This window comes from Protomyctophum parallelum (assembly GCF_964188405.1).
Source record: "Protomyctophum parallelum genome assembly, chromosome: 6".
Taxonomy (NCBI): domain Eukaryota; kingdom Metazoa; phylum Chordata; class Actinopteri; order Myctophiformes; family Myctophidae; genus Protomyctophum; species Protomyctophum parallelum.
The window spans coordinates 34,373,303-34,400,709 of NC_139701.1; the positions used below are offsets into that span (position 1 = coordinate 34,373,303).

Consider the following 27,407-nt stretch of genomic DNA (forward strand, 5'->3'; position numbering starts at 1 on the left):
GCTTTTTGTGCTCAAACACGAAGATTTATGTATATTTCCGCACAGTAATGAGCAGGATCTAAACAGGTATTATGCTACCTTAGAATAGATGTAGGCCTAGACCTATTTGACAGTGCATAAACAGCATTGCTTTGACATTAACGACCATCAGCTGGACGGACACACACACACACACACACACTCACTCTGCTGTGGGCAGTTCAGAAACCCGTCCACGACCACCAATGACCACCAATCATCGTTAGGCAGATTGTTTTTTAAACAAGATTTATTTACGTGAAAATAGTTTATCAGACTATAAAGATCAGATTACATAGAGCAGTGATTCCCAAAGTGGGGTTCGGGGTCCGGGGACCTTGAGACCTTGAGGCAGTTCCAGGGGGTCCCCAGGGAAATGATGGTTTGGAACCAAATGGACCCTTATGGGTCTGTAACTCTGAGAGTGTACAAATGGAACCAAATGGACCCTAACAGGGTTTATTATCGTGAGAATGATGGCTTCCATTTTCGCATTGCAACTTTTCAGGACTAGAAAGCCTGCAGTTTCTATTAGCTTGGATTCTCCATTGATGTCACTGTTTCTAAACTGTTTCTAAACTGCCCACAGCCCTCCTATGTGACACAGACTGAGTAGAAGAAAACGTGCCATTTTATCATGATTATTAGTGAGGACCTATTATATGAAGATAGGTTGAAAAGTGGTCATTTAATGATTACCGTCATTATGGTAATCTCACAATTAATATCGCACACACCATACCTGTAACTTTTATTAGCCCTCTTATTCCCCCAGGAAAAATTTAAAAACTTCAGTGCACTGCCTACACATGTTGCGACTGCAAGTCGCAACATGTGTAGGCACAATGCAAGGAATAAATGCATTCGCCATGTATCCGAAGGAAGTCTGATCCAATCATTTTTAGATTTCTCCAGTTTAATCCTGAGTTTAAGTTTTGTTGTGTTCAAGATCTGATTTTAGGCATGTTTAAGCCTCCAGGAAAATCCGTGTTGAGGTTCTTAATCCACTGTTTTTCATTAAAACGTCTTTGTCCTACTGTCCAGCGCATTTTAGAGCTTCAATGCCGTGAGCCATGAAATGTTGCACAAACCTTGTGGTTGTCTTTTTTCCATTGTTAATATTGTATCTGTGTTGTCCCAGCCTTGTACCTATTGTTTTGCCCGTTTCTCCGACATATTGTAAACCACATTTTTCACATGTGATTAAGTAAATGCAGTTGCTGGTTCTGGTTGTTATTTGTTGTTTAATCTCTAACACGCGTTTTGTAGTTTTTTTTTTTTTTTTTTTTTAAGATATTTTTTTTGCGGCTTACGCCTTTTATTGATTTTTGAAGGGACAGACAGTAGGCTGACAGGAAACGGGAGAGAGATGGGGGGATGACATGCAGTAAAGGCCGTGTCGGGTCCGGGAGTCGAACCCGCGGCACACTGCGACTGGATTACCAGTCCGGTGCCCAGACCGTTACGCTACGGCCTGGGCCTGTAGTTTTATTTTTGACTAATGGTTTGGGTTTGAAGTATTCTGGTCCCTGGCGTGCTGGTGTGTTGATTTCTTTTAGCTTGCTGTGTACTAGATAATCTTTAAGGTTTTTTCTGTAGGCCGATATAATTTTATAATCTTTTAGAAGATTATCCGTTCGGTTCTCAAAATTCCTTTTTATTCTGTTGTTGGCTAGTGTGCTCTGTGTTGAATAACTGGTTATCAGGGCCAATTTAGGGCCTGGATCCCGCACTCTTATTTCTAAGAAGGTACTTTGAGCTTTCCGGAGGAATGTCCTAGTGTATCCTCTTAGTCTGAGGGCCTTAAATAGTGTTTTACAAGCTATTTTGAAATCACTTCTTTGCGTGCAAATCCTATGGAATCTTAGTAGTTGTGATTTGACTATCCCTGTGTAGGAGTGTGTCGGGTGGAATGACGTTTTGTGTAATAGGGCGTGGGTGTCTGTTTCTTTAAAGAATACTTTTAAGTCTAGTTTCCCATTTGTGTTTGGGCCCTTGAAGATTGTTACATCAAGAAAGTCAATCCTTTCAGTGTGTGTCACAAATTTTATCGTTATGGATCTATGATGGCTATTTAGAACATCAATAAATTCCAAATATATATTCCAAATATATCATCCATAAACCTATAATAATGTGTTGGTTTAAGTCTGCATTTTTCTAGTGCTGTCTGCTCCCATATGCTCATGTAAATGTTTGCATAAGATGGTGCAAATCGCTTTCCCATGGCCGTCCCTTTGATTTGTAAATAAAACTTGTTGTTAAAGGAAAAATCATTCTGGGTTAGATTTAAGTCTAGTAATTGGAGTAATTCCTCCTCTGGTCGATTTGTGTCTGGGTATTTACTAAAGACTTCTTTAACTGCTAGTAGGCCTGCTTCTGTCTCAATGTTTGTGTAGAGGCTGTCTATATCTATCGAAAACAGAAAGGCCTCCTTTCCTACTATAATAGCTTTAATTTTGTCCACAAAATCGTAAGTGTCTTTTATAAAACTGGGGTGTTTTATCGACAGTGGGTTTAGGAAATATTCAATAAACTCTGCTGTCTGATAAGTCTCACTGCCACAGTCCGACACAATTGGTCTCCCGGGTGGAATTTCATATGGTATTGTCCATGAATCCGGGCTTTTGTGTATTTTTGGTAAAAGATAAAATATCCTAGCTCGTGGGCTGTCCTGTCCTATTAAATATTGATGTTGTTTGGCATTTATGTGCTTTTTTCCCTCAGTTTGTTTACGATGGCTTTGGCCTTTACAGCTGTCTCTATGTAAATTGGTTGGTCTAATTGCCTATAATGATCCTGATTGTTGAGCTGTCTCTCACCTTCTAACAGGTATTGGTGTCTGTCCATAATTACTATGCAGGTGCCTTTGTCTGCTGGCTTGATTACGATTTGTTTGTTGTTGATTAGTTCCCTAAGTGCCCTGGTTTGTTCTGTTGTGAGATTATCTTTTTCCTTAATGTGTCCTGGTATGCGTTTTACCGTATTCATGTCCTTCTCAATTAGTTGTTTAAGGCTGGTAGGGAGTACCGTCTCTGCAGGTTCCCAGTTTGATCCTGGTCGAAACGGTTGTATTTCCCTTCCCTGGTCCCTTCCAAAGTGTGTGGCTAGTTTCAGTCTGCGGTGATACTGGAAAAGGTCTTTCTTTAACCTGTTGGTTTGTTGTTTGTAGATGTCCAGAGTTGGAACAAATGAATGTCCCTTTTCCAGCAGTTCGGTCTGGTGTTGATCTGGTTGGAAGTAATGGGACAGATTAATTATGTTTGACTTACCCCCCCCCTCCTTTCTTGGTTTATGGGGTCAATAAGTTTAAACTAGTAAGCCAATTTTCAAGCATTGCTTTGCCTGTCTCTTTTTTCCAATGTATGTTACCCACTTTAAAGTCCCTTTCATCCAATTTCGTGAGGAAACTATGGCCATGGCCTTTTAGAATATTGCGATTTAACTCTCTTAAGTTTACTTTATCCTTGTTTGAGAAGTCATTTGAGAAGTTGATTAAAGGGATATGGATACTTGCGGTTGGAAATGCGTTCTGTGCTGCTGCGATGGTCTCTCTCAAGGCCCTCTGTACTGTTTTTTGACCGTGGCCTCTCTCGTTTATCCCAACCGATAGGATGCAATGTGCTACAGTGGTGTTCCTTGGTATCCTCTCTAGTAGGACCTTTGTATGTTGGAATGCCATTCCTGGGTAGCCATCTACTTGCAGATCCGGTCGTCTGAGAGATGGGATGAGAGATGGGATGTTGCACATGTTTGAGTCTCCTACGATGACGATGCTTTTCTCTGGGTATAGTCTCCAACGTATGTTCTTCTTCCCCGTGGAGATGTGTTTGTAGACTACCCCTGGGGTCCTTGGCTCATCTATCTCTGGTTCGTCTGTTTCCTGTCCCCGGTTCTCTCCTGGGTCTGTCATGGTCCTATCCGGGGCTGCTTCTGTGTCCTGGGTCTGGTTCTGTGTGGTCCTCTCCTTTATTGGTTCCGTCCTGCTGCGGACAGCCCTCTGGGGTTGTGGCGTGTCATTTGGATTGGCTCCCTTGGTTTTGTCTTTTTGACTCTGTGGTGGGCTCTTCTGTATTGGTGCAGTCAGGGGAGGGAAGTCTACTTGCGAAAGATCCCTTCTAGTGGAGGATATTAAGTCAATATTTCATGAGAATCGTTCACTTTATGGTACAAGCACCAAAATTGGCACACGAGTGCTTCGGAACCTACTCTCTCAGAAAAGTACGTTGTCCACTTGAAAAAACAAAATGGACACCATTTTTCAAGATGGCCGCCAAATGAAAAAGGCCTTTTGTGGCGGTTCTGGACAACCGTGGGTCCGACCGACTCGAGACCGGGCACTGCACTCCCTGTGGGTGTGTGGAACGTGTGTGTCGAATTTGAAGTCGGTGGGGCGAACGGTTCTCGAGTTACGTGGATTACAGACGTACACACACACAGAATTTGTGCAATTAGCAGATCATTGGAACAGTTGTTCGCTTGGTGATACAAGCGTGACATTTGCCGTGAACATTCCTTTTGTCAACTCTTTAACTTTTTAAACCGAGCCATCCAAAAATCCAATATGGCGGTGATATTTCAAGATGGCCACCAAAATTAGACTGGTTTTGCATTTCAGCATATATTTGGCTATACCTTTGTGATGTACTGTACCATACTACTGTATAATACTGTACGGCACTGTAGGGCATAATACTGTACCATACTGTACCATACTGTACTGTACTGTACAGTACAGTACATTACAGTACAGTACAGTACAGTACAGTACCATACCGTACTGTACTGTACTGTACCGTACTGTACCGCATGGTACCATACTGTACCGTACTGTACCATACTGTACCGTACCTTACTGTATGGTATTATACTGTACCGTACTGTACTGTACTGTACCATACTGTACCGTACTGTACCATACTGCATGGTATCATACTGTACCTTACTGTATGGTATCATACTGTACCGTACTGTACTGTATTGTACTGTACTGTACTGTACTGTACCGTACCGTACTGCATGGTACCATACTGTACCGTACTGTACTTTACTGTACTGTACCGTACCGTACTGTACTGTACGGCATCATACTGTACTGTACCATACTTTATGGTATCATACTGTACCATGCCGTACCGCACGTTACTGTACCGTACTGTACTTTACCATACTGTACTGTAACATACTATAGTGTACTGTACAGTACCGTGTGTGTGTGTGTGTGTGTGTGTGTGTGTGTGTGTGTGTACGTGCAGGGAAAAGGGGAGGGGTCGGTTAATGTGGAAATTGTAATGTAATTTGTAATGAAATGTTGTGCAATAACAGTATGTCATACAAAAGCAATATTTGTACAGTAAATATGACATGGATGCAATGTAGTGCAGATGGATTTCTGTGGCATGCATCATTTTTTGTGCATAGAGAGATGTGTGCTAACGGAGTGATTTGGTAGGAGAAGTCGGACGGATAAACATATTGCTTTGCATCCCCTATAGTAGTAGGATCTAGGAAGAGCATCAAAACTATATATTTTAAATACTTTTCATTAGCACATGCTTGAATTTTACATTCCATAGGGCTGGACCACACATGGACCCCATTTGGTTTTGTTTTCTGCATCTTCCTCTGTGACCTGCCACCTTCATGTCATCTCTCAGACTCTCACAGCATCCTTAAACCTCATCTTTGGCCATCCTCTTACCTGGCAGCTACATCTTCAGCATCCTTCTCCCAATGTACCCTCATCCCTCCTTTTCACATGTCTAAACCATCTCAACCTCACCTCTCTTGCTTTATCCCCAAACCTTCTAACCTGGGCTGATCCTCTAATTCAGTAATTTCTGATAATGTCCTTCCTTTTCACTCCTAATGAGAACCATAGCATCCTTAATTCTGCCACCTCCAGCTGTGCGTCCTTTTCATCAGTGCCACCGTTTCCAACCGTACGGCATGGCTGGTCTCACTACCATCGTATACATCTTCCCTCTCACTGGTAGCCTTCTGTCACAAATATTTCCTGACCCATACTATGTCCCATATTCTCAATACATTGGCTTCTCTTGCTAGAACATTTCCATCTCTATACTCACCTTAACCTGTTACACTACTGTCTACTGTCTGGTCAAAATAATTTTCTCCCTCCCTCGCCATCTCTCTTTGCACTTACTGTACATCTCATATAGCCCTGACCACTTCTTAGCCCACACCACCTGACATCACATCTCTCTGTTCTTACCCATCATCTAGCCTGAGCTAACGTGTTAGGTTTCTGGTCTAGAGGGGCGGGTCACGGCTCAGATTTGCGCACGCCCTGATTGGATCTCATCGATCTGTCCGTCACCCCCGGCCCCTCCTCTCCCCCCTAGTGCAGCGCTACGTCACATCATTTGGAGCGACGCCCACCCGGAAGGGTTGACTCCCACTTTTAGACCAGAGCGGCCAATGCGTTCCTCCAGGCTTTCAATTTTTTCACCAACAAAAATGAAAGCCTGGTACCGAGGCTACCCATCATCTAAAAAAAACCCCAATGGGCATTTCCCATTGACATACTGTATATTCAAGTCTGTGTGTGTGTCTGTACATCTGTAATCCACATAACCCGAGAACCGTTCGCCCCACCGACTTCAAATTCGACACACACGTTCCACACACCCACAGGGAGTGCAGTGCCCGGTCTCGAGTCGGTCGGACCCACGGTTGTCCAGAACCGCCACAAAAGGCCCTTTTCATTTGGCGGCCATCTTGAAAAATTGTGGCCATTTAGTTTTTTCAAGTGGACAACGTACTTTTCTGAGAGAGTAGGTTCTGAAGCACTTGTGTACCAAATTTGGTGCTTGTACCATAAAGTGAACGATCGTGTCATTAATATCCTCCACTATTCTGAGGGGGACCTGCACTATGGTTGGTGGTGGTCCCTTGGTGATATGTATGTTGGGGAACATACATGGGGTGGAGGGGGTGGGGGTCAGAGAAGGCGGGGAGAGAGGGACAGTGGATACACAAGGGTGGGGGGGGGGGTTATTACCGCCATACCAGTGGTATGGGGGCCGGCAATAACCGCGGTAATAAAAATCCCATACCGCCCCAGCCCTAGTCTATTGACCATATTTACATGGCTGCTATTTGACCCTTCCATCATACTTGGAGGGGTGGGAAACCACCATGTGACCCTTCATTTCGAATACACTCCAAGACAGAAGGAAGCCCTGACAGAGAGCTTTTGACTGAAGTGTTGTTGATCACTCACTGGGTCAATTCGACCCATAACAGATTGTACAGCCTGTTGTGTATAGGCACTGTTATCTGATGACTCTATGTATACATACTAGCATACAGCGTGTAGGTCAACGTAGACTATTTGCATACACGATCCAATGCAGCCATGCTGTAACTGAGATGAACCTATGCTCCCGGACATGTTTTACGCATGCGCGCAGCCGTTCACTTCCTTGTTTACGGGCAAATCTGGCTATTATCTCTGAATCTACGTCACTGTCCATGGTTTTGATCAGAACTGCGATGTTCCATCCTAGTTTCTGACTTATTAACCAAGCATCTCATTTGGAATATAAACGCTTCTAGAGAGAGATCAGACTTAGTGGCACGAGGCAGTAATAGAACATTATACCTCCCAGGTTTTGGGGGGGGAAATCTGCCCATTTGCTTGGCACTCTAGTGCCATTATTTTTGAACAACTCTGGCAGCACCATGAATGTTAAGGGAATCCTTATTATTTCAAAGCATGGAATTGAGTCCCAAGCCTGTCCCTGAGAACCAAGGAAGAGCCTCTAGTCAAGCTGTCAGTGTGTGACTGGGAAGCTGTCCTGGGACTCTTTCTATGTTTGGCAAGGAACAGATGGGAGACCCCACTGACATGCTGTAACACAAGCACACCCACGCACAAACGCATGCACGGAAGCATGTCTATGAGTGCATGTCCAAATGCACACATGTACTGTAGACAAAAAATGTGCTGGGTTGTGTGTGTGTGTGTGTGTGTGTGTGTGTGTGTGTGTGTGTGTGTGTGTGTGTGTGTGTGTGTGTGTGTGTGTGTGTGTGTGTGTGCGCGTGTGCAATACGGCGAAAAATAGAAGCATATTTTCAGAAAGATGCACTTACACATATCAAGTACACAGTATGCGCATGCGCACACGCACACGCACACGCACAGACACAGCATGACCATAAGATGAACACATACACACTGATGGATCTGGGTTCATATTGATATGAAAACAGATAAGATTATTTATAGAATATGTGATCTATTATTGCTGACATTACACACTGTACCACATGGAGAACACGATACTATCTGCTATTATCATCCATACATAATGAATCACTTAGACGCGAAAGAAAGAAAGATTGTAAATAATAAAGAAAGAAATGGAGAGAGAGAGAGAGAGAGAGAGAGAGAGAGAGAGAGATAGAGAGATGCTAGCTCATGAGCCTAGCAGGCATGGACTACATGGTAACATTAGTAGGTCAGTCAGCACAGAAATAACTATGCTTTGTGTGCGCGTGTGTGACTGTGTGTGCGTGTGTGACTGTGTGTGCGTGTGTGACTGTGTGTGCGTGTGTGACTGTGTGCGTGCATTTGACTTCTATACTGTAAAGTGCAAACAGTCAGTAACCAATCAAATAAGCCCGCAGGCACCAACATTCCAACTAGTCATGTGATCGGCCAACCAGCTGGGTGTTTAGAATAAACACAAGTGTTTCTCTTCCTCTTTCCAATTCTCATTTTGCATGTGCGGTGCGCGTGCGTGTGTGTAGCTCAGTCTCTCTCTGTGTCACTATGACCAGAACATTTCTAGGCATCACCTATCTGCTCACCGTCTGTCTGCTCCTATCCTTCCATCTCTGTCTGTAGTTCTCTTCATCTCTTCTCATCCGTCTCTCCATGGACATTTACTGAACTATATTCTGCCCTGTCCTGCAGACTATGCCTCAGAGAGGTTAAGAGGTTGATTTTAAAATTGATGGATGTGCGTTTTTATTTTTAAATTTTTTATCATTATGTATTATGGTCGCTGTTGCATGGAAACCTTGGAGACTTATGTCAAAAACGATTACTTTTCAGGATTCGGGAAAGAAATAACCGGTGTTCCAAATATATTATAATTGAGTCACAAGCTCTTGTTAATAGGCTACTTTTCATTCTTCAATATTTATAAAACCCACAGATCTACCATGCACTTTCACTTGTATTTATTTTTTTCAAAAATAGCAGACGTACAAGCTCTCATTGCAACGTGCTTGTATAGATCAGCATTTCTATTTAAATATAGAGATACAAGATTTCTGCCAGACAGCGAACGCTATATCAATAATAAATAATGATAAAAGCACAGTATTATACTGCACCTCTTTTGGCATTTTCATATTATCAGTATTTTATCTGGCCATTGCATGAGGGACCATTTATCTGGCCATTGCATGAGGGACCATTTAAATCACCATATAAATCATATCTGGAGGTTTCCTGCAGAGCTCAAGAGAGCTACTTGTGGAACTACAGCACAAATCTGTCAGACACACAGTGCCACCCTGTGGCCGAACATAGACATCTCATCCAAGTCACATCAGAATCAATGTATTTCTTTAGAAAATTGAGACACTGATATATGTATATATATATATATGTAAATATATAATATATGTAAATATTTTTAAGTGTTGAAATGGTAAATGGTGGATTTATATAGCGCCTTTATCCAAGGCGCATTACAGAGATTGTGCATTACATTCACCCATTCACACACCGATGCCGGAGGAAACCATGCAACTGGGACCCTTGCGGTTTCCATCCGGTAACTCTACCTCTGAGCCACTGCCGCCCTGCTGATATGCACACTACCCTGAACAGAACTGGTTATAGTACAGTATGTATCAAGCTAAGTTGTTTGTACTTTGACTTGATGAAAACACACAGTATCATTTATTTTCATTCTTGTTTTTATCCATAAAAAATAAAAAATAAATATAATTATATAAATAAATAATAAATAGTTGATACTGTTGTAAATCATTCAGTATTAATGAACGTTAAATGTCATTACATGGATTATCTGGCCTGAGTATGATTTCAGCTTCAATCTGGAGGCTGGTTTTAGTGGGAAGCGGGTGAGGTTTGACTGGTAGTATTCCTCAGAGACCACTGACACTGCTGACCCTGTATCCAGTAGAATTATATGGTTCTGCTCTTGACACCCAGTACAACATCAACTGTGTAAAGCCCTGCACACACCGTCTGCGAACGCCGCGCGTCAAAGCAGCCGCCTCTGATATTTTCAATGAACCTATCCCACACCGGCGGCGTCCAACGCGCGTTCACGCCTCACCTGACGCTCCGATACGCCACTGTTCTATTTTCCCCTGACTGCCAGTGTGCTGAGCTGCGGCTGCTGCTGCTCTGTTCACAGTCGTGCCATGGCAGGCATGTTCACAACTACTGTTCAGTGCCCCGCTGTTTATAAACCAAAACACAGTTTGGGCTAGTTTTCACCGGCTGCTGCTGCTGCTCTGTTCACAATCGCGACAGGTACGCTCACAACTGTACAGTGCCCCGCTGTTTATAAACTCAGTTTGGCTGCGTGGTGTCCTACTGGTGTCTAGTTATTCCGCTGGTTTTATTGAAAGGCAATCAAAGGCTAGAGGGTAAGGACTAAAGAAGCAACGGGTAATTTCCAAAATGATTTTGCCTCAGTTCGGTACAAGAGCTCATGTCACTTTAATTAATCCAGAACACAAACAGTTTCTTGTAATTTAAAGTTCTCTATACAGTAACTAGCGTGAGTAATAATTCTGTGCATTAGTCTTGAGTTTCAGATCGGTTGGATTGATACCTCGTCACCAGGCTGCATCGCGGGCCGAAGTTCATATATAGTTCATATTAGTTCATAGATCATGGATAATGTATTACCGTAGTAAACTACTTAATATTGATGTGTTACAGTAAGTATTTGCATCAGTACGGGGAAAAATAATCCCCAGGGTAAAGCCATATTCTCCAGTCAATCCCCTATAACCACCCATAGCCGCACCTATAGCACAAATTATGTTTACGAACGTAAGTAACAAATACACATTTTCAGCTTAGTGAAAATATCTCAGCGTCAATATTTTAAAGACATCATTGGGATGTTATTATAAAGTTGGGACTATTCCAAATTGCATAATAGTGGAGATTTTGCCTTGCATGGAGGAAACGATGCAAGGCACCAACCTGCAGGATCAGTGTCTTGCTCAAGTACACTTCAACGCTATCCCAGGGGGAGCCAGCGGTTGAACCAGGAACCTTCTGAGTCCCAAGCCGCCGCTCTAGAACCTGCGCCAATACCGCCACCAAAAAATAAATGCGTAATACACAAACAAATAAATCAAATATAATTAAGATTGATAACAACGTATGCTGCATGTTATTCCCAGAGTCCCTCTCCCCACCTGTAGTTCACGTATCTCGACAACCGTCTGACCAACCTACTTCAAAGTCAGTCAGCGCTGGTCAAGCTCAGTCCCTCTCTGGTCAACCCATGTCCAGAGGAAAGTCGGTTGGATCAGGGGATCTCCAATGAATAGCAATACAAACGCAAATCCCCATGGAGTACGCTAATGTCATCAATATGGTGTCATAGACTAGCCGAGACCTCATATTTGGTCATGCCTGACATACATAATTACCCTGTAAGTATTTCTCCAATCGTTTCCATGTCCATACATTTCCAAAAATAGCAGAAATAGCAGATTACAAGCTTACAACACGTCAATGTAAATGTGTTTTCTTTGTACATTTAAGTTATTTGTCATATCTGCCCTGTGCAATTTATGAATATGAATTGTAACATTCCAATTAATGTTCAATGCATAAAACACAGTTAAATCGTCAACTTCATTAAATGTATAATCTTGACAGCCCTAGGCATAAAAGGTACACAGACAAACTGGTGCAACGGGTACTCTGACATCGTGTATAACGGGTATTACATAAATGCATTTCCAACTTGCATCGTTCTTGACTCGCGTCATTCCCAAGTAGGCCGGCGTCCAAAGTTATTATATAGCAAAAAGAACCAAAGTAGAAACACATTCTGGAAAGGCCTGAGTTAATCTGATAACATGAACAGAACTACCTCATTCGTACGCAACTCAAATTGAGGGCCACAAAAGCAGGGATAAGATCTGGCGGCCTCACATGAGGTTTAAGTCTTTTGTAGGGCAGATCTGGAACAGAGGCTCCTCTCTGCCAGGCAGTGCCAGCCCTCCCCTCTCTGCTCCAGCTATGCACTGAACCCCTACAACTGAAAATAGACGATGGAAATGTACAGTAGAAGTACAGTAGGTCCCCTGGTGGAACAACAGAAATCCGCTGTTAGCCCAAGGGTCACAGGGACTGACACAGCCAATGTCTGCTATAGAGGGTATGCGTGTGACATCATCATCATCATACCCGGAAGTTACTGTATGTGGGAATGCCTACTGAGTGGCAAAAAAAATACTTTCTGGCCTTGACACATCCAAAAAGAAAAGTCCTATCAGATTGCATGAAACTACGTTAAACTCACTTTTCACTCGATTTGCCACTAAATGTATGCATGCACATACTGTTTAACGTTAACAGCTGCTGTACATCAGTTGATTGGGGAGTGGGGACAGGTCTAACTGGGGACAGAACTGTGGTCCCCTCTTTGACTAGGGTTGTGTGTGTGTGTGTGTGTGTGTGTGTGTGTGTGTGTGTGTGTGCGTGCATGTGTGCACGACTGCATGTGTAGAGATTATAGTTATCTGGCTAAATGGATTAGCTGCCATTTCTTGCTGTACATAGATAGACCTGTGAAGGGCTGAACAATGCAGAGAGCAGTCTAGTTGAATATACAGAATATCTAGCTTACTATAGTACAGACTGAACAATACAAAGTTTACCGAACAAGACAACTGCGTTCTTAATTAAAACAAATTATTTTTGAAGTTATGGGAAATACACAACACACAACTAAAACATAAAGTGCAGTTGAATAGTGTTGAATACAGAGCTGCCAAGCTCGGTGGTCCATCCATAGCCAATTACTTTTATATTACTAATCACCTGACTTAGGGAATTAGTTCCCAATTTACAATTACACAACAACCCAGACTTGATTCATTTTTGGCAAGTACATCTCAATACAACACAAAAGCAAGTACGCAAATACTACATTCACATACAGTATATAGAATAATCACGTTAATGGTCCAATAACAATCTACCACTCGAGTTGTGATCCGGGAGACCGTTCCTCCTAAATCACACCAGCCCAATAAGAGGTGGCTGTCATCTCCCTTAGAGATAGGGTGATAAGTTCAGTCACTCGAGGGAGACTCTGAGTAGAGTCGCTGCTTCTTCGCCTGGAAAGGAGCCAGCTTAGGCGGTTCGGGCATCTGGTTAGGATGCCTCTCGAGCGCCTCCCTAGGGAGGTCCTCGATACACGTCCCTGAGGAGACCCCGGGCACTAATGCTCTGCAGAGAAGGAAGTCTGGAGCTCTCTGGTGGAACTGTTGCCCCCACGACCCAACTACGGATAAGTGGTTGAAGATGGATGGACGTTAATGGAGACAAAGGTTTGCCCTGTCCCTTTGCTAGGTAGTGCTACACATACACACAAACACAAAGGCTTTTCCATTAATTACGCTTTTAGACTTTGACCTCCCTGACCTCCTTGACCTTGACCACTGTCCAGACTTAAATACACATACTGTATACTAACTCGCACACACAGAGAGAGGGAGAGGGAACACAATGGTTCTAGTCTGTCTGGTGCACACACAGAGAGAGGGAGAGGGTGAGATATACCATTGCTGAAAATAGTTGGAATGGATGTGTGGTGTGTCACTGAGGGACAGAAAGACCAGTGCAGAGCTGAGACAGAGGATGGGAGTGGAGGCCATAGTGGATGTGGTGAGGAGAGGCAGACTGCGATGGTACCGTAGTAAGGAAGGAAGAGAACGATTGGGTGAAGAAAGTAATGTGGATTAACTTAGAGGGGACAAGACCCAGTGGCCGGCCTAAGAAGACCTGGCAGACGACCGTGTTGGCTGACATGAAAGCGCTCAGCATCGATCGCGAGGTGGCCATGGGCCGTTCCCGGTGGAGGAAAGCCATATCGAGAGTCAAGTCCAACCCAGCGGTGCCTGGAAAGCAGACTTTAAACCGATGATGATGATGCTGTGAAGCAGGCTGGTCAATCGATTTTCAGTGCTTTCACACCCACTTTCTGTACTTGAGAGCTATCTTTCTCATTGGCTGCCTCGTCTCTAGGCGACCTCTAAGCTAATGGGACAGCATTGCAGCCAACAACAACCTTAGAGGCAAGTAGGCAACATCCCATTGTCTAAACGACTAAACCCATAGTCTAAACGCCCTGACACAGGGTGCACACCATGGTGCGCACACAAACACGCTCCGACCAACAAGTCTACGGCATGACACATACACACACACACACACACACACACACACACACACACACACACACACAATCCATGTAGAAATCGTTGTCAAAACAAGATAGATATCCGGACGCGGCCATGTGATATAATAAGGCAGCTGGTAATTAATTGATGTACATTAATCATCAATTTGTGTTTGTATTGACAGGCCCTTTTTTATGTCAAGTCACCTTCATTCAAGTGGCAGATGCCCAAAATAGTGATCTACCTGTGATCTACCTTTGTGATCTACTGGTAGATCGCAATCTACATTTTGAACACCCCTGGTCTATAGTGTGTACTGTATAAATGACAGTACATTTGCTTATCCCCTACAAGCAGGCAAACAGAGACAGGGGGGGCGGGGGGCAGAAAGGACTGTGAGACAGTGTGGGAGTCAGAACACAGGCAGTGGCATAGATAAATCCACGGAGGGGTGCCCTGGGCGCAACCATAGCTGAGGTGTAGCATATACCGCAGCTCTGATTGCCTACACCTGGCCTACAGGGCACTGCTCCATGGATTAGTCTATATAGAACAGGAGACAGACACAGGCCGACAGACAGACAGACAGACAGACAGACAGACATATTAGACCAGGTGATAGTCAGAGACAGTAAGGGATGCAAACAGACAGAGGCAGGGAGAGAGACAACAGAGAGACAGACACAAATTAAAAAACAAATAAAGCTGGGTACTTTACATTGGGTGATGCTGTAGCATTGTCATGCTCCATCTTCACACGTAGCCCCTACTGAGCTGGTAAATTAATTCTACACTAGTGGCACCTCAGAGCTGGAAGGTGGAGTGAGCAGCAGTGCTGCACCCTCTCGAGTCTTCATAGGCAGGAGATGGCTGTATGCGATGGTTGTTCTATCCCTGCCAGTTGTTGTCGTGCGGACTCTGCAAGGTGCCGCGAGGTAATCCCAGGACGAACAGTGAGTTCAGCTGGTGCCTGGACTTGACACTACCCTCTCCACCGTGTGTTCCTCTCTCCTTTCCTGCTACTGTACTTTCCTGCCCAGATTATTCACAAATTTGTTGACACCAGCCCCCCCCCCACCCTTCATAGTTATACATCACCATGCTTGCTGGCCAGACGGACAGACTGAAGGGCTAAAACTCTTACAGTCAATAGTGGGTACAGTATAACTGGCAAAAACAAGGAATACCAAGAACTCTCTCTCTCTCTCACTCTCTCTCTCCCCCCTTCTTTAAATAGCACCTCTATAAAGTCTATTAGCAGCCTAAGGTAAGCCTCTTATTGCGGAGACTTTTACTCTGTTGGAGCAGAGGGCACAGCAGCACTCAATAAGACCACAGCAATCTCCCTATTGCACGCACGCACACGCACACACACACACACACACACACACACACGGTGGGCTGTGTGCCGATAGTAGCTGGTAGTGATGACAGTATAGTGTTAGAGAGATAGGTGGGGCAGAGGGAGAAAGACAAGGGACCTGATTCTCCAACGCGCTTCCGCTTATATATTGACGTGACGCTAGCGGAAAGGCATTTACGTGGATTTCCCACATTCATTTGGAATTCATGGAAATGGCCGTGAACTTGACGCTGACTTTGATTGATCGGAAACTCCGCTAAATCCTACGGGACCTCTTTAGGTGGCGGAGAAATTTGCGGAAGCATACACTTGCATATAGATTTATTCAGAAGGCTTTAGTCTTCATGCTGAATCAATAAATAGTCCCCAAATCTCAGATAAAATATGTAGGCATGTGTCCCCAACATATTGGTCGATCAGCACATAAAAAAACGATATATATATATATATATATATATATATATATATATATATATATATATATATATAAAAGCCGAGTGCACTTGTATGCCTAAATGCATGCATTCTAGGCAAGTTAGCCTATAGAGTCCCATACAGAAACTGCCCCGCAGGCCCGACACCTTTTTATTTATTTATTAGGATATTTCTATCATGCGCGATTGAGGCTGCTCACTCGGCAGCCTTCTACTCGAAGTGCAACGGTTGTGAGCTTGTAGATCGGATCTCGCGGACTCGCGCTGCATGTTAAAAAACAAACTCACAGTTATAATAAGAACATAGGCTTATCTGCATTCTGCACTGTACGAATCCAACATTGTTTAGTGTAGTAATGCCAGTAGGCGGCAGGCCTAATGAAATTGTTTTGTTACGGAGATCCTTGAGTCAGTTGACTGTCGGTGTGTGTGTGTGTGTGTGTGTGTGTGTGTGTGCGTGTGTGTGGCGGGGGGCAGACAGCAGCGCTGCCGATCCGATTCACATTGGAAAATGAATAGGGCAAATTAGCCCTATATAAAAAATAGAAGACCAATATTAGCCTAATGAATGCAGCGTGTTTGAAAGTCGGCCAGTCATATCAGTTTTAAGCCAGCTCACCTCCACTCGCGAACATGACGGACAGACAGAAATTATTTATAATAATGTATATTGATATTGATCACATGGATGCCACACAGAATAGTTTAACTCACTGGATAAACTCACTGGATTATAATTTCTTCAGACAAGAGGATCCCAGGCCTACGAGGTAGGCCTATAATATATTCACTTATGAATGTACTGTTCTTTATCGCGCAACAGTGTCGTCTCTCTCTCTCGCTCTCTCTGAAAAGACGACTTTTGCATTGACATATCCGATATTTTAAATATCGGATATGTTTTACCTCTGCAAAGGTGTGAGTGAGCAACCGCCTTGGTCCCGAACTTAATTAAATAAATTATAATTATATTGCTTCAGCGGAGCATGCACCGTTGTAATCTTTTTATTTCCTTTAGGTGTCCTTTGATGGATTGATGTCAGTTTGTACATATATAGTAGCCTACAGTGGTAATATAGCCTACAATGGTGCAAAAACGACATAACATAAAAGCCCTAACTGTCCTGCTCCTACATGTGTAGAATTATTAAATTTATAGAGTGCGGGCTATATTCATAGCAGTGACCGCGGCTGTGATTTCTTTCCAGCAATCATTTTTATTGTAATTTGTGAAGGCGCTATTATAGTCTGCGGCTGCAAAGCCTTTTTTATTTTTTTGACAGACGGATCTCAAACTGCTGTCTGCTGAGTCATGCTTGAAGCCTTTTACGGTCGATATGGGGCGTGGATCAATGCAGATGAGGTTGTCGGATGCTTCTCCGATCACTTTGCACCCGCTGCTTTCAGTATGACATACACCTGCGAATACGCCTGTGCACCTGTGGTACACACCACTCTCTGAATAACACGTCATCTCAACGCAGCTTGTTCGGACGGATAAATACGATATCTGTTTCCGCCACAGTGTAACGGTGGCGTATTTCATTTTTAATGAATTAGGACCAAGGAGTGTCTGTATGACACACAGGATGAGAGGAAAAGAGAAGGATGCACAGAAAAGTGTTCATTTAAGTCTGGATGAACAGCATTTTGCAGGGCAAGGAGTATAGCGTGATCCAGCAGGTCTATGAACACCCTCGGTCAATTAAACCATTCATCTAATGAGATAAACCCAACAAACCTGTTAAATGCTGGAGGGATTCCTAACAAAGTCCATTGACCTAATGTCCTCCTGTGTGTCTGCTTAAAAGTGCAACACCGATAATTAAACCTCTGCGTGCGTGCGTGCGTGCGTGCGTGCGCGTGTGTGTGTGGTTATTCAGTCCCCTAACTATCTTCTTCCTCTCACATTTATACTGCAGCCAATGTGCACATATCTTAAACAAGAACCGTAGCTTACTGAACTGCTACATTGAAGATCCATGCTGTACAGTATATACTGCAGCAGTCCAGTATACAATAGTAAATACAGTAATAACTACAGTACATGTACAGTAGTAACTACAATATGTGTATAGTAACTACAGTATATACAGCAACAGCAGTAACTACAGTAGCAATAACTGATTAACCGAATCAGCGCAGGGATTTCTTTCAAAATAGAAGCTCGGGGGCAGGGCTCGAAATAGCGACCATTTTGGTCGCAAATGCGCCTGAATTTTAATCTTTGCGAACTAAAAATATATTTGGGAGCACCAGTGCCACTACAAATAATTACTGTGGTGCGCCTGGCTACAATGATCAATTGTAGAAAAACGGGCGCTCTGAGCCGCTCTCTGACATCCACTGCACTGCTCCTGTCTGCTAGCTGCACTAGCACTTGATGCTAACAAACCAACGTGTGGAGTGTGTAGTTAACTACTCTTTGACACAACGGTACGGGACAACGTTGAGCGCTGCATCGCTCACATTCCAGAGCGCCTCAGCTCGCAACTTCACCATGTGTCAGAAAGTACATTATTTCAAGCGTTCAGATTCAGAAAAGACCGGAGCCTCTAGCTCCGGAGGCGGACCGGCTCAGCTGTGTGTGTGTGCATGCGTGTGTGCGCGCACAGCCGCACACGCATGCAAGAGAGAGAGGGAATGAGAGAGAGAGGAAGGGAGAGAGAATAGCAGACTTGTAAGTGTTTCTACATAGCAGCAGTATTGATACTTTTACTTAAGTAAAACATTAGAGTAATTTATCCACCACTGATTAGAAGTGAGTAGGCATAGCTATAAATATAATGTTTTACATTGAAATTATTTTATATTAGAAATTCTAATATATGATCTAAATAGGCTATGAAGGTGAAAAACACAAAACAAAGAATAAGAAAACAGGTGATGTGACTGGCCGGAATCAGTGTAGACTAGAGGGTCCTCATCTGGAGATGTTTGATGCCTCTGTCTCTTTGAAGAGATGGATGGATGAGGGACAGACACTACATTTTAAATTCTGGCATGCATTTTTATTCTTTGGTCATTTCATGTTATTTGTAAACCACACGTTATATTATTGTTTTTATGAATGTAAAAAATCGATTACATATTGGTGGGTGGTCCTAATTTTTTTCTGGTGCTCCTTCATTTTGAAATTGGTAGCACAAGCGCTACCAAGTAAAAAAGTTAATTTCGAGCCCTGCTCGGGGGGCCGGGAAGATATGGCCGCTTTTACTCTGTAAGCCCCCCCCCCCCCCACTTCCGTTCCAGAAAAAAACCAGGAGACATATTTGTGCTTGCTTACCCTGCTATAGTTTCAATAAAATCGCTTGATGATCCCTCGCGTTTATATTTTGAACGAGAGGCAGGTCAGAAGTCAGAAATGAAGAGCTTAGTATATCCATCTGATCAAAACCACGGAGAGCGCCCTAGATTAGGAGATACGAGGGATTCTTTCTGCAGCGGTAAACAAGGAAGTACGGGACCGAGGATGAACGAAGAGCGAAGAGTATGGTGGCCTTGGAGACCAACTCAAAAAAATAAATAGATAAATAAAATTCAGAATATTTTTCTCTCGTTGATATCAATGAAAATGCACTAGGACATGTACACACGTCCTAGCAACCCATCATCGGTTGGATTAGTTATGAGGTGCCCACACGTCGTACGGTCTGAACCAGTTAATCAAGTAACAGAACACTGAAACACTTTGGAGGAACAAAACACAACTGCAACTGACAAAATTATAATGTAATAGTATGGCCCGAGCCGCTGGCGTAGCAGTCCGTGCACCTGACAGCGAGACATGTAAAAAAACATGTAAAAACAGTAAGGTCACCAGGGTTCACGTGGGTACGGTGTCCATTGACAGAAGTGAGAAGCTTAAAGTGCAATAAGGTTGGGTATATCGGCTTTGGCAATTGTCAGAGAATCTTCTATGAGAAACTGATCCTTGCAAACTGCATGATTGTTAGTAAATCTGGCAGAAGAATGAGTAATAATGAAGCACACTTATATTCTACTTCCGTAATTTACATGCTCCTTAACACTTAGACTGCGGCAGTGTGGCCACAAGTGGTAAATAGCTTGCGATTACTTCTCAAGTACTTCCATTTTCCCCACTCGCAGACCTCCATTGTAAGAAAAGGCTAATGTTAATGTTTAGTAATAGTAAAGGCTAATGTTAGTAATAGTAATAGTAATAGTAGTTAGTATACAGTACGTCAATCACAGACGACAGATGGCTATTAAATGTATATACAGTAGGCTATACATCAACAGCAGACAATCTGTTAAGTTGCATAAAAGCGTATACATAAAAGAGAGAGAACAAGCAAGAAAGCACATTTAACCACATAAACCCTAGCATCCCTATTATTCTGGGCATGTCATAATAGGCGAACAATCGTTGAAAATTGCCCATAGTCACACAGCGGCCATTTTGTGCTAAAGTCATATTTGCGTTATTTAAAAAAAAAAATTCATTAACTTAATAGCAAAATGGCTAAGGTGTGAATATGGTGAATTGTGTTGCAACTGCTTGTAGACCAGGTATTGTTTTTTTCCATACAGACGTACAGTAAGATCAATCAGTCAGTCATCACTCACTCACTCACTCACCCATCCGGAAGAACAGGTAGCTAAATAAGTTAGCAGGAAATCAGCCAGTCAGTCCTTTCAAGAGTGTGCTGCATAGACCTAGTTTTCAGTCTCTCTGGATGTCACATGTCAGACAAACAACTGAGCAACAGCACTTCATTCCCACAGGAGTATCATACTGGCAGGGCTTGATTTGTTGGGGCTGATCCCATGCCTCTATTTTGATACCCTCTGCCGGTCATTCATTTTTATTGCCAGTACTAGGGACATGTTTAATTCCTACTATTCCTACCTTCTAAGTCAGACTGAATTAAATACATGTATTTCAATGGGGAAATGTAGTATGTATGAAATGTACGTTTGATTAATATCACAATAAAAAAATGTAATAAAAAGATAATAAGTGTAATAAGTAAGAACACTATTTACAAATCAAACTATTCACTCAGGTGAGCATGTAAATCTTACCTTGTCGGTAATCTCAATTAATTAACATGTATGGTTTAAGCAATAATAGTAACACATTTACAACTTCACACATGTTGACAAATCTAACAGACAATAAACACACAATATAAAAAATGTACTGTATTAATAGAATGCCTGCATGGCAGAGAGTACAGCACTAGATACAGTGGACAATGTGCAATATTGTGCATTGACGAAGAGCCCTACTTTGATATAAATAAGAGGTGACTGGCATCACCCTCTGTGCATCTCACCTTGGTAGTGAGGATACAGATACAATCCATCCTCAACTCGCAACTTTCACAGAAACATTCCTCCGCTGGAACTTTCCCAGTCCTCCTCGGCTCAAGACACTCGCTACCTTCGGCATCCTTCTAACATCTCTCCTCGTTTTCCTCCTTCATCTCTCTGTCTCTCGCTTTCCTTCGCCTTCCTTCCCCGTCTCCCCTCCAACTGTCCTTCATCAGAGCAGCTATAGTGGACTCTCTCTCCCTCTCTGCTACTGCTAAATAGCTAAAAAATAAAAAAATAAATAAAAAATGAAATGCCAGCTGTCCTGATGTGGCTTCTTTCCCTTTGGTTTTCCCAGCTGTTGTCTTCGCTTTAAGGCAGCTGTTCGCGCTTTCTGACCCCAAACGGTGCAGAAGAACACACGTAATCATGCACACGCGCAAACGCATAAATGCAAGGACAACACTTACATGCAAACGTGCAGGCACAAACAAATGCCCATAGAAGAAGTACACACACACACACATGTACTGTATGTACAGTATGCATGCATAGACAAACAAACATGTGATTTATTGAATCTGAATCTTGGAAACATACACATGTGCGTGCGCAACTGCACACACACACACACACACACACACACACACACACACACACACACACACACACACACACACACACAGGGTGCTCCACTCTCCCATTTTATCAGGTCAGTATCTCTCTCTTTCTGTGTCTCTCTCCGTTTGGCAAGAGTGCAGTCTGGAGAAGCAGCAGCAGTACAGGACTGGATGCTCTACTTTTAAAGGCTATCAGTCCTCCTCACTAAGTTAGAGGTCCACGTGAAGCCTAAAGCCTCTCTCAGGGAGGCCTTTTACACACACATTCATTCTTATGGATTATTATCCCAAAGGTTTTATCTACAGTACCTTGATAGTTTTCCTTCTAATAGTTTTCCCTTTTATAGACATACACTGTAAAATCCTCAGTGTTAACTCTAAGACCAAGAGTGTACTAACAAAAGAGCTTTTGTTCACCAGCCCATTGAGTTCCATTTGTACACTCATCGCATTACACCATGACACCATTTTAGCAGAGTCTGGTGCAATAATATTGTGCACATTTTTACATGACAGATATTATTTCCTCAAGATTGCTAAAAACAGGTAATTGCTGGTGAAACAAGTAAGGAGCTACATGAAGATATACTCCTTGACTGATGCAACTGACTGATACAAGTCAGTCAGCCAGGACACAGGAGCTGTGTAAGCACCACATTAAAAGTACTACTATGATAGAAGGTAATATCTGCAGCCAGGAGGTATTGAATATTCATGCATCTGTCATATAAAATTAATAACCATACTAATATAAGCCAACGTTGCATGAACACAAACCCTCCCTCATAAAAGACTTCAAACCAGTTCAACCAGATCAACATACAAAACCAGCTAACCGACCACCCAGCGACATGCAAAAGTCTCACTGACAATCTTTTGGAGTGGATTGATCTTGACATTATGTAATGCAATATAAGCCAATGTTTAAACCACTTTTCAATCACTACAAGTATACTGTAGCTGGTACAGTAAGCTGGAATAATTACATGATCCAGTGTGTGATGATGACTTTGATGAGTACATCAAAGTCCCCAACATAAATTAAGAACCATAAAGTATACATGAAAATCATTTTCAATGTTTTTTTAATTTCAGAAAAAGCTTTTTGCAGCTACATTGAAAGGTTAGTCATCTGGAAGCATTTGTTGCTCCAGCACTTTGTCAACTCACCTGAGAGATGACAGAAATGGTGCATTTATATAGCACTGATTTATATCCAAAGCGTTTTACATAGATTGTGCATTACATTCACACACACATTCATATACAGATGGTGGAGGAAACTATGCAAGGCACCAACCTGCTTATCGGGAGCAATTAGGGGTTCAGAGTTTTGCTCAAGAACACTTCGACACAAATTCTGGGGGGGGATCGAACTGGGTTCACAAGTGGCCGCTCTACCCCTGAGCCACTGCCGCCCCCTGTGCAAAGCATTTATGTTTATGCAGGGTTCTTCACTGTAGATACGGTCTACGTCTTACCTTGTTGGGAGTTTGAAAGTTGAACTGTGGGGTTGATACTGTTCTGGGGCTGGCTGGGCCACGGCTAGACGTGCTAGTGCTGACTTTAGCTGGACCAGGGCTGGTTGGACTGGAGGGATAGAAAGAGGGCGTTCAGATGAGATGAGCCGTGTCTCAACAAATACTTTACTTCAACTTGGAACAAAGGAACCCACAGTTAGGAAGGACCCTTGCACACAAAATCCACTTTCTTCTCATGAAACACTATCGGACAATGAAAATGTGCAGAAGAGTTTGATTCCTGCCTTTTTTTGGACATACAAAACATTGCATCAGAGTCTACACTAGTATGTGCAAAGACCTTTAAGCAGCAAGTGACAAAACATATACTATGACTGCTTTGTCATCTCAAAGTAATATTGTCCTAATACAAACAGTATTTTAAATACTGTAATTGCATTGAGCTTTCTAGTGCAGTTTGCTTTTATGTACAACCGTTATTTATTTAACATATATATTTCCTAGTCAATTTCTCAGTAAATCAAAGACAAAGCGTGCGTGCGTGCGTGCGTGCAATATACATATATACCTCAGCTGAGGGCCTTTGGGTAGGGGTCCAGATGTTACTGTTGGGCTGGGGGTGCTGGGGAACACTTTGCCTGGGCTATTGCTCGTGTTGGGACTACTCGGTGAGCTACAGCTGAGGGCTGATATCGCTTTGGCAGAGTCCTGGTTGATAGCGGGAGTGGTAGAAACAGATGGAGGGGTGGTGACTTTAGGGAGGGCTGTGGTACTGTTAACTGCGTCTGGACTATGACTGGGACTGGGGAGGGTTTTAGGGAAGGTGCGAATAGGTTTGACCGGACTGGTGGGAGAGACGAGGCCCTGGATGGTACTGGTGACCAGGGCTGAGACAGCACCAAGGATGTCGGACACAGGGCTGGCCTGTTCCCCGCTTGTGGCAGGGAGGGCGGTGGTGGGCGATCCAGGATCTAGATGGGCTCCTTTTGACCCGGTGGTGGCGGGTTCCACTCCGTTGGGCGTGACCGCAGCAGAAGAAGATGGTGATGACTTGGGGGATCCAGGTGGAGGAGGGGCACGGTACTTGACTTTATTGGACTGTGTTGTGGAGGAGATCACCGTTTTAGCACTGGAGGCTCCGGACGGGATAGGAGGGGCATGAGGCTTTACTGAAAGGGCAGATGTCCTGGGCTTGAAAGAGTCCCCGGAGGCCTGGGGGTTAGGTGGACCAGTGGCTGGTTGTGACTGGGCTGTGAGCTCTACTGGCCGGGTAGAGGATGTATGAAGTTCTATCTCATTGTACAGATGGTCTTCAGTGGATCGACCGTCCGCCTGGAGGGTCAACTCATAGTATTCCTGGATGTCTGAAAGAAAAAAGGGAGGAAAAAAGAAAGAATAAATTATATATTTTCCCCACATACTGTATGATCTGTCAAGATGAGAAAGATCTATTTTCCTTTATGTTTTAAAACACATTCAGAGAAAACCATCATTCATAGAGACCATTACAGTAACTGTGTACACAATGTATGTCTATTATTGTATATGGGGTTGTATCCACCATGGCATTTATTGAGCAGTGTTTTTAATTGTTTTCAATATTGTTGTCAAATGCCAGCAGCGATTGCACCCCTCACTCCAAACCAAAATAAAGAAATAAAATAATACCCATGCTTCATATATAGTAAAATAAATAAATAAGTTACATATTTTGTCTGTTGATGCCCTCTACAGATAGCATGAGGTTACTGCTTGTAAAGATGATAGGGTGAAATACCTGTAAAATCCCCTCTTCACCTCCCACCCAATTTACACTCACCTCACCCTACGCCACACGCGCACGCGCACACGCGCACACGCACACACGCACACACACACACACACACACACACACACACACACACACACACACCATCGCTTCCCTTTTCTCTGCGGCTGTTCTGTTTGCACTTTGCACGTAGGATTAGGAACTACCGGTTGGTTCCTAATCCAGGTATTGTGCAAGAAAACAAAAAATGGACAAAGTGATGTCAGGTATTCACACAGAACCTGTAGGTTTGCATGGAAAACAAGCAGGTGGAATCAGGAACTAAGAACCGGTTTACCTTCCTAGCACATGACATAACTATACACTGACTGATTATAATCTAAGGTTTCTTGCTCTTAAAGGTGCAATCATGTATAAAAAAAAATGTTATAGTCACAGGGCCTGAAAATAAATATGTATTGTTGACACCAGCCATGCCTGCATGAACCAGCTGTCCAAAATCAGTCCAGACTCTAATTCTGCATTCACACCAGCATTGACAAAGTAACAGAATACAATGAAAGCCAGTGTCACAAAACTACAAGCTGACACAAAACGTTGAACTAATGTGTTTTTTTGTTTCACAATTTTTTATAATTGTTTTACTCTCCACAATTCCTGCTCTGTTCTGCAAATGGAAGAAAATCGTATTATTTTCTTATCTTGACCTGTGCTATTTTAAACCTAACCTTTTCATTCACTCTGAAAATGAAATGCTTGGTCATTTCATAGCTTTTTGTAGCTTTTGTCGCCCCTGTGCATTCAGCTTAACCTCAAAAGACTTTGGGTTCCCCTCCACTAGCTCTTGCCAGTTGAAATAACGTAGTACCCCTCAGCCCTCTCCTCCTCCCATATACATTTCTCACTGCTGTGGTGGATTAGCCAGCACAAGATCATCCAACTGAATGGCACTTTCAATGATGGGTACAAAACATAATACTTGCATATAACTGTAATGTCCCTTGTTTAGCTGTAAGGCACATATCGCACAATGGAGCTTTACAAGGGATTTATATTCAGGAAGTAATGGTTCTTTCAACCAAAGTATTCAATCATTGTTCCGAGTTAAATATCTGCCTAATTTAATGAATAGCCACACAGCAACAATCAAGAGTTTTAATTCACTCTAGATTTTCTGTACTTGGTTTGTACCACCGAAGTGACCGAACACACTGTTCCAGTCTCTCAATACCTTTTTTCTCTTTAAAGGGAGGCAGGATACAGCAATGACTCTCCAAGTAAATAAAGGGTGTCAAACAAACTGAAATTTCAGCCAATCAGGAGAGAGCACTCATTTATCAGCTTCAATTTTATAGCATTGCAGATTTTGTCTGCTCATGTCTTAGATAAACAAGTATAATTAGTGATGACACTATGTACCCTGTGTGAGTTCTCTCTCCAGATTGGATAAAATTGGTATCCTGACCTGCCTGGAAATGTATTTTCTGTTTTCTAAAAAAGATGAAGAGATTGTTTCTGAACAAACAAACTACTAGTCTACAGCACTGATTACTATCATAATATAGAACTTACTTTTACAATTAAGGTTGTAACAATCCCTTTGTTAAATAGTAAGTATAATTATTTACCACACCACTGTGTGGTAAATAATTTCTCTTTTGGACACTGACTGGACAGTAAAATACAGTGGCACAAAGTACTGTAGTGATGTACTAAACTGTAATGGGCTCTTTTACATACCCAATCAGACATTGACAGTACACTACTAATATAATGATATAAATGCAGTCCATTTTAATAGTATGTTGTTTGGCAGAGGAAGTGTAGCGCCCAGGATTACATTAGATAATTGGCACTGGGTGAAAAGAAAAACTGGGTTACAAAATCGTGGGATAAAAAAAAAAAAAAAAAAGTATGTTGTTATTCGGTATTGGGTGTTTATTTGGTATATATATTTATATATTTATTTTTCCCAACTGGTGTTGTATGCTT

General features: G+C 42.8%; 1 protein-coding gene across 2 annotated transcripts in view; it reads right to left on the minus strand.

The window, feature by feature from the left end:
- Positions 1-27,407, minus strand: part of LOC310860766 (disks large homolog 1-like) — a 159,646-nt gene that overhangs the window by 130,429 nt on the left and 1,810 nt on the right. For both annotated transcript variants that reach the window (XM_083767922.1, XM_083767921.1), the window contains exons 3-4: positions 24,216-25,011; positions 23,648-23,756 (exon numbers count right to left, since the gene is read on the minus strand). In XM_083767922.1, the coding sequence (XP_083624048.1) occupies positions 23,648-23,756; positions 24,216-25,011 (905 nt within the window). The remainder of the gene's footprint in view (positions 1-23,647; positions 23,757-24,215; positions 25,012-27,407) is intronic.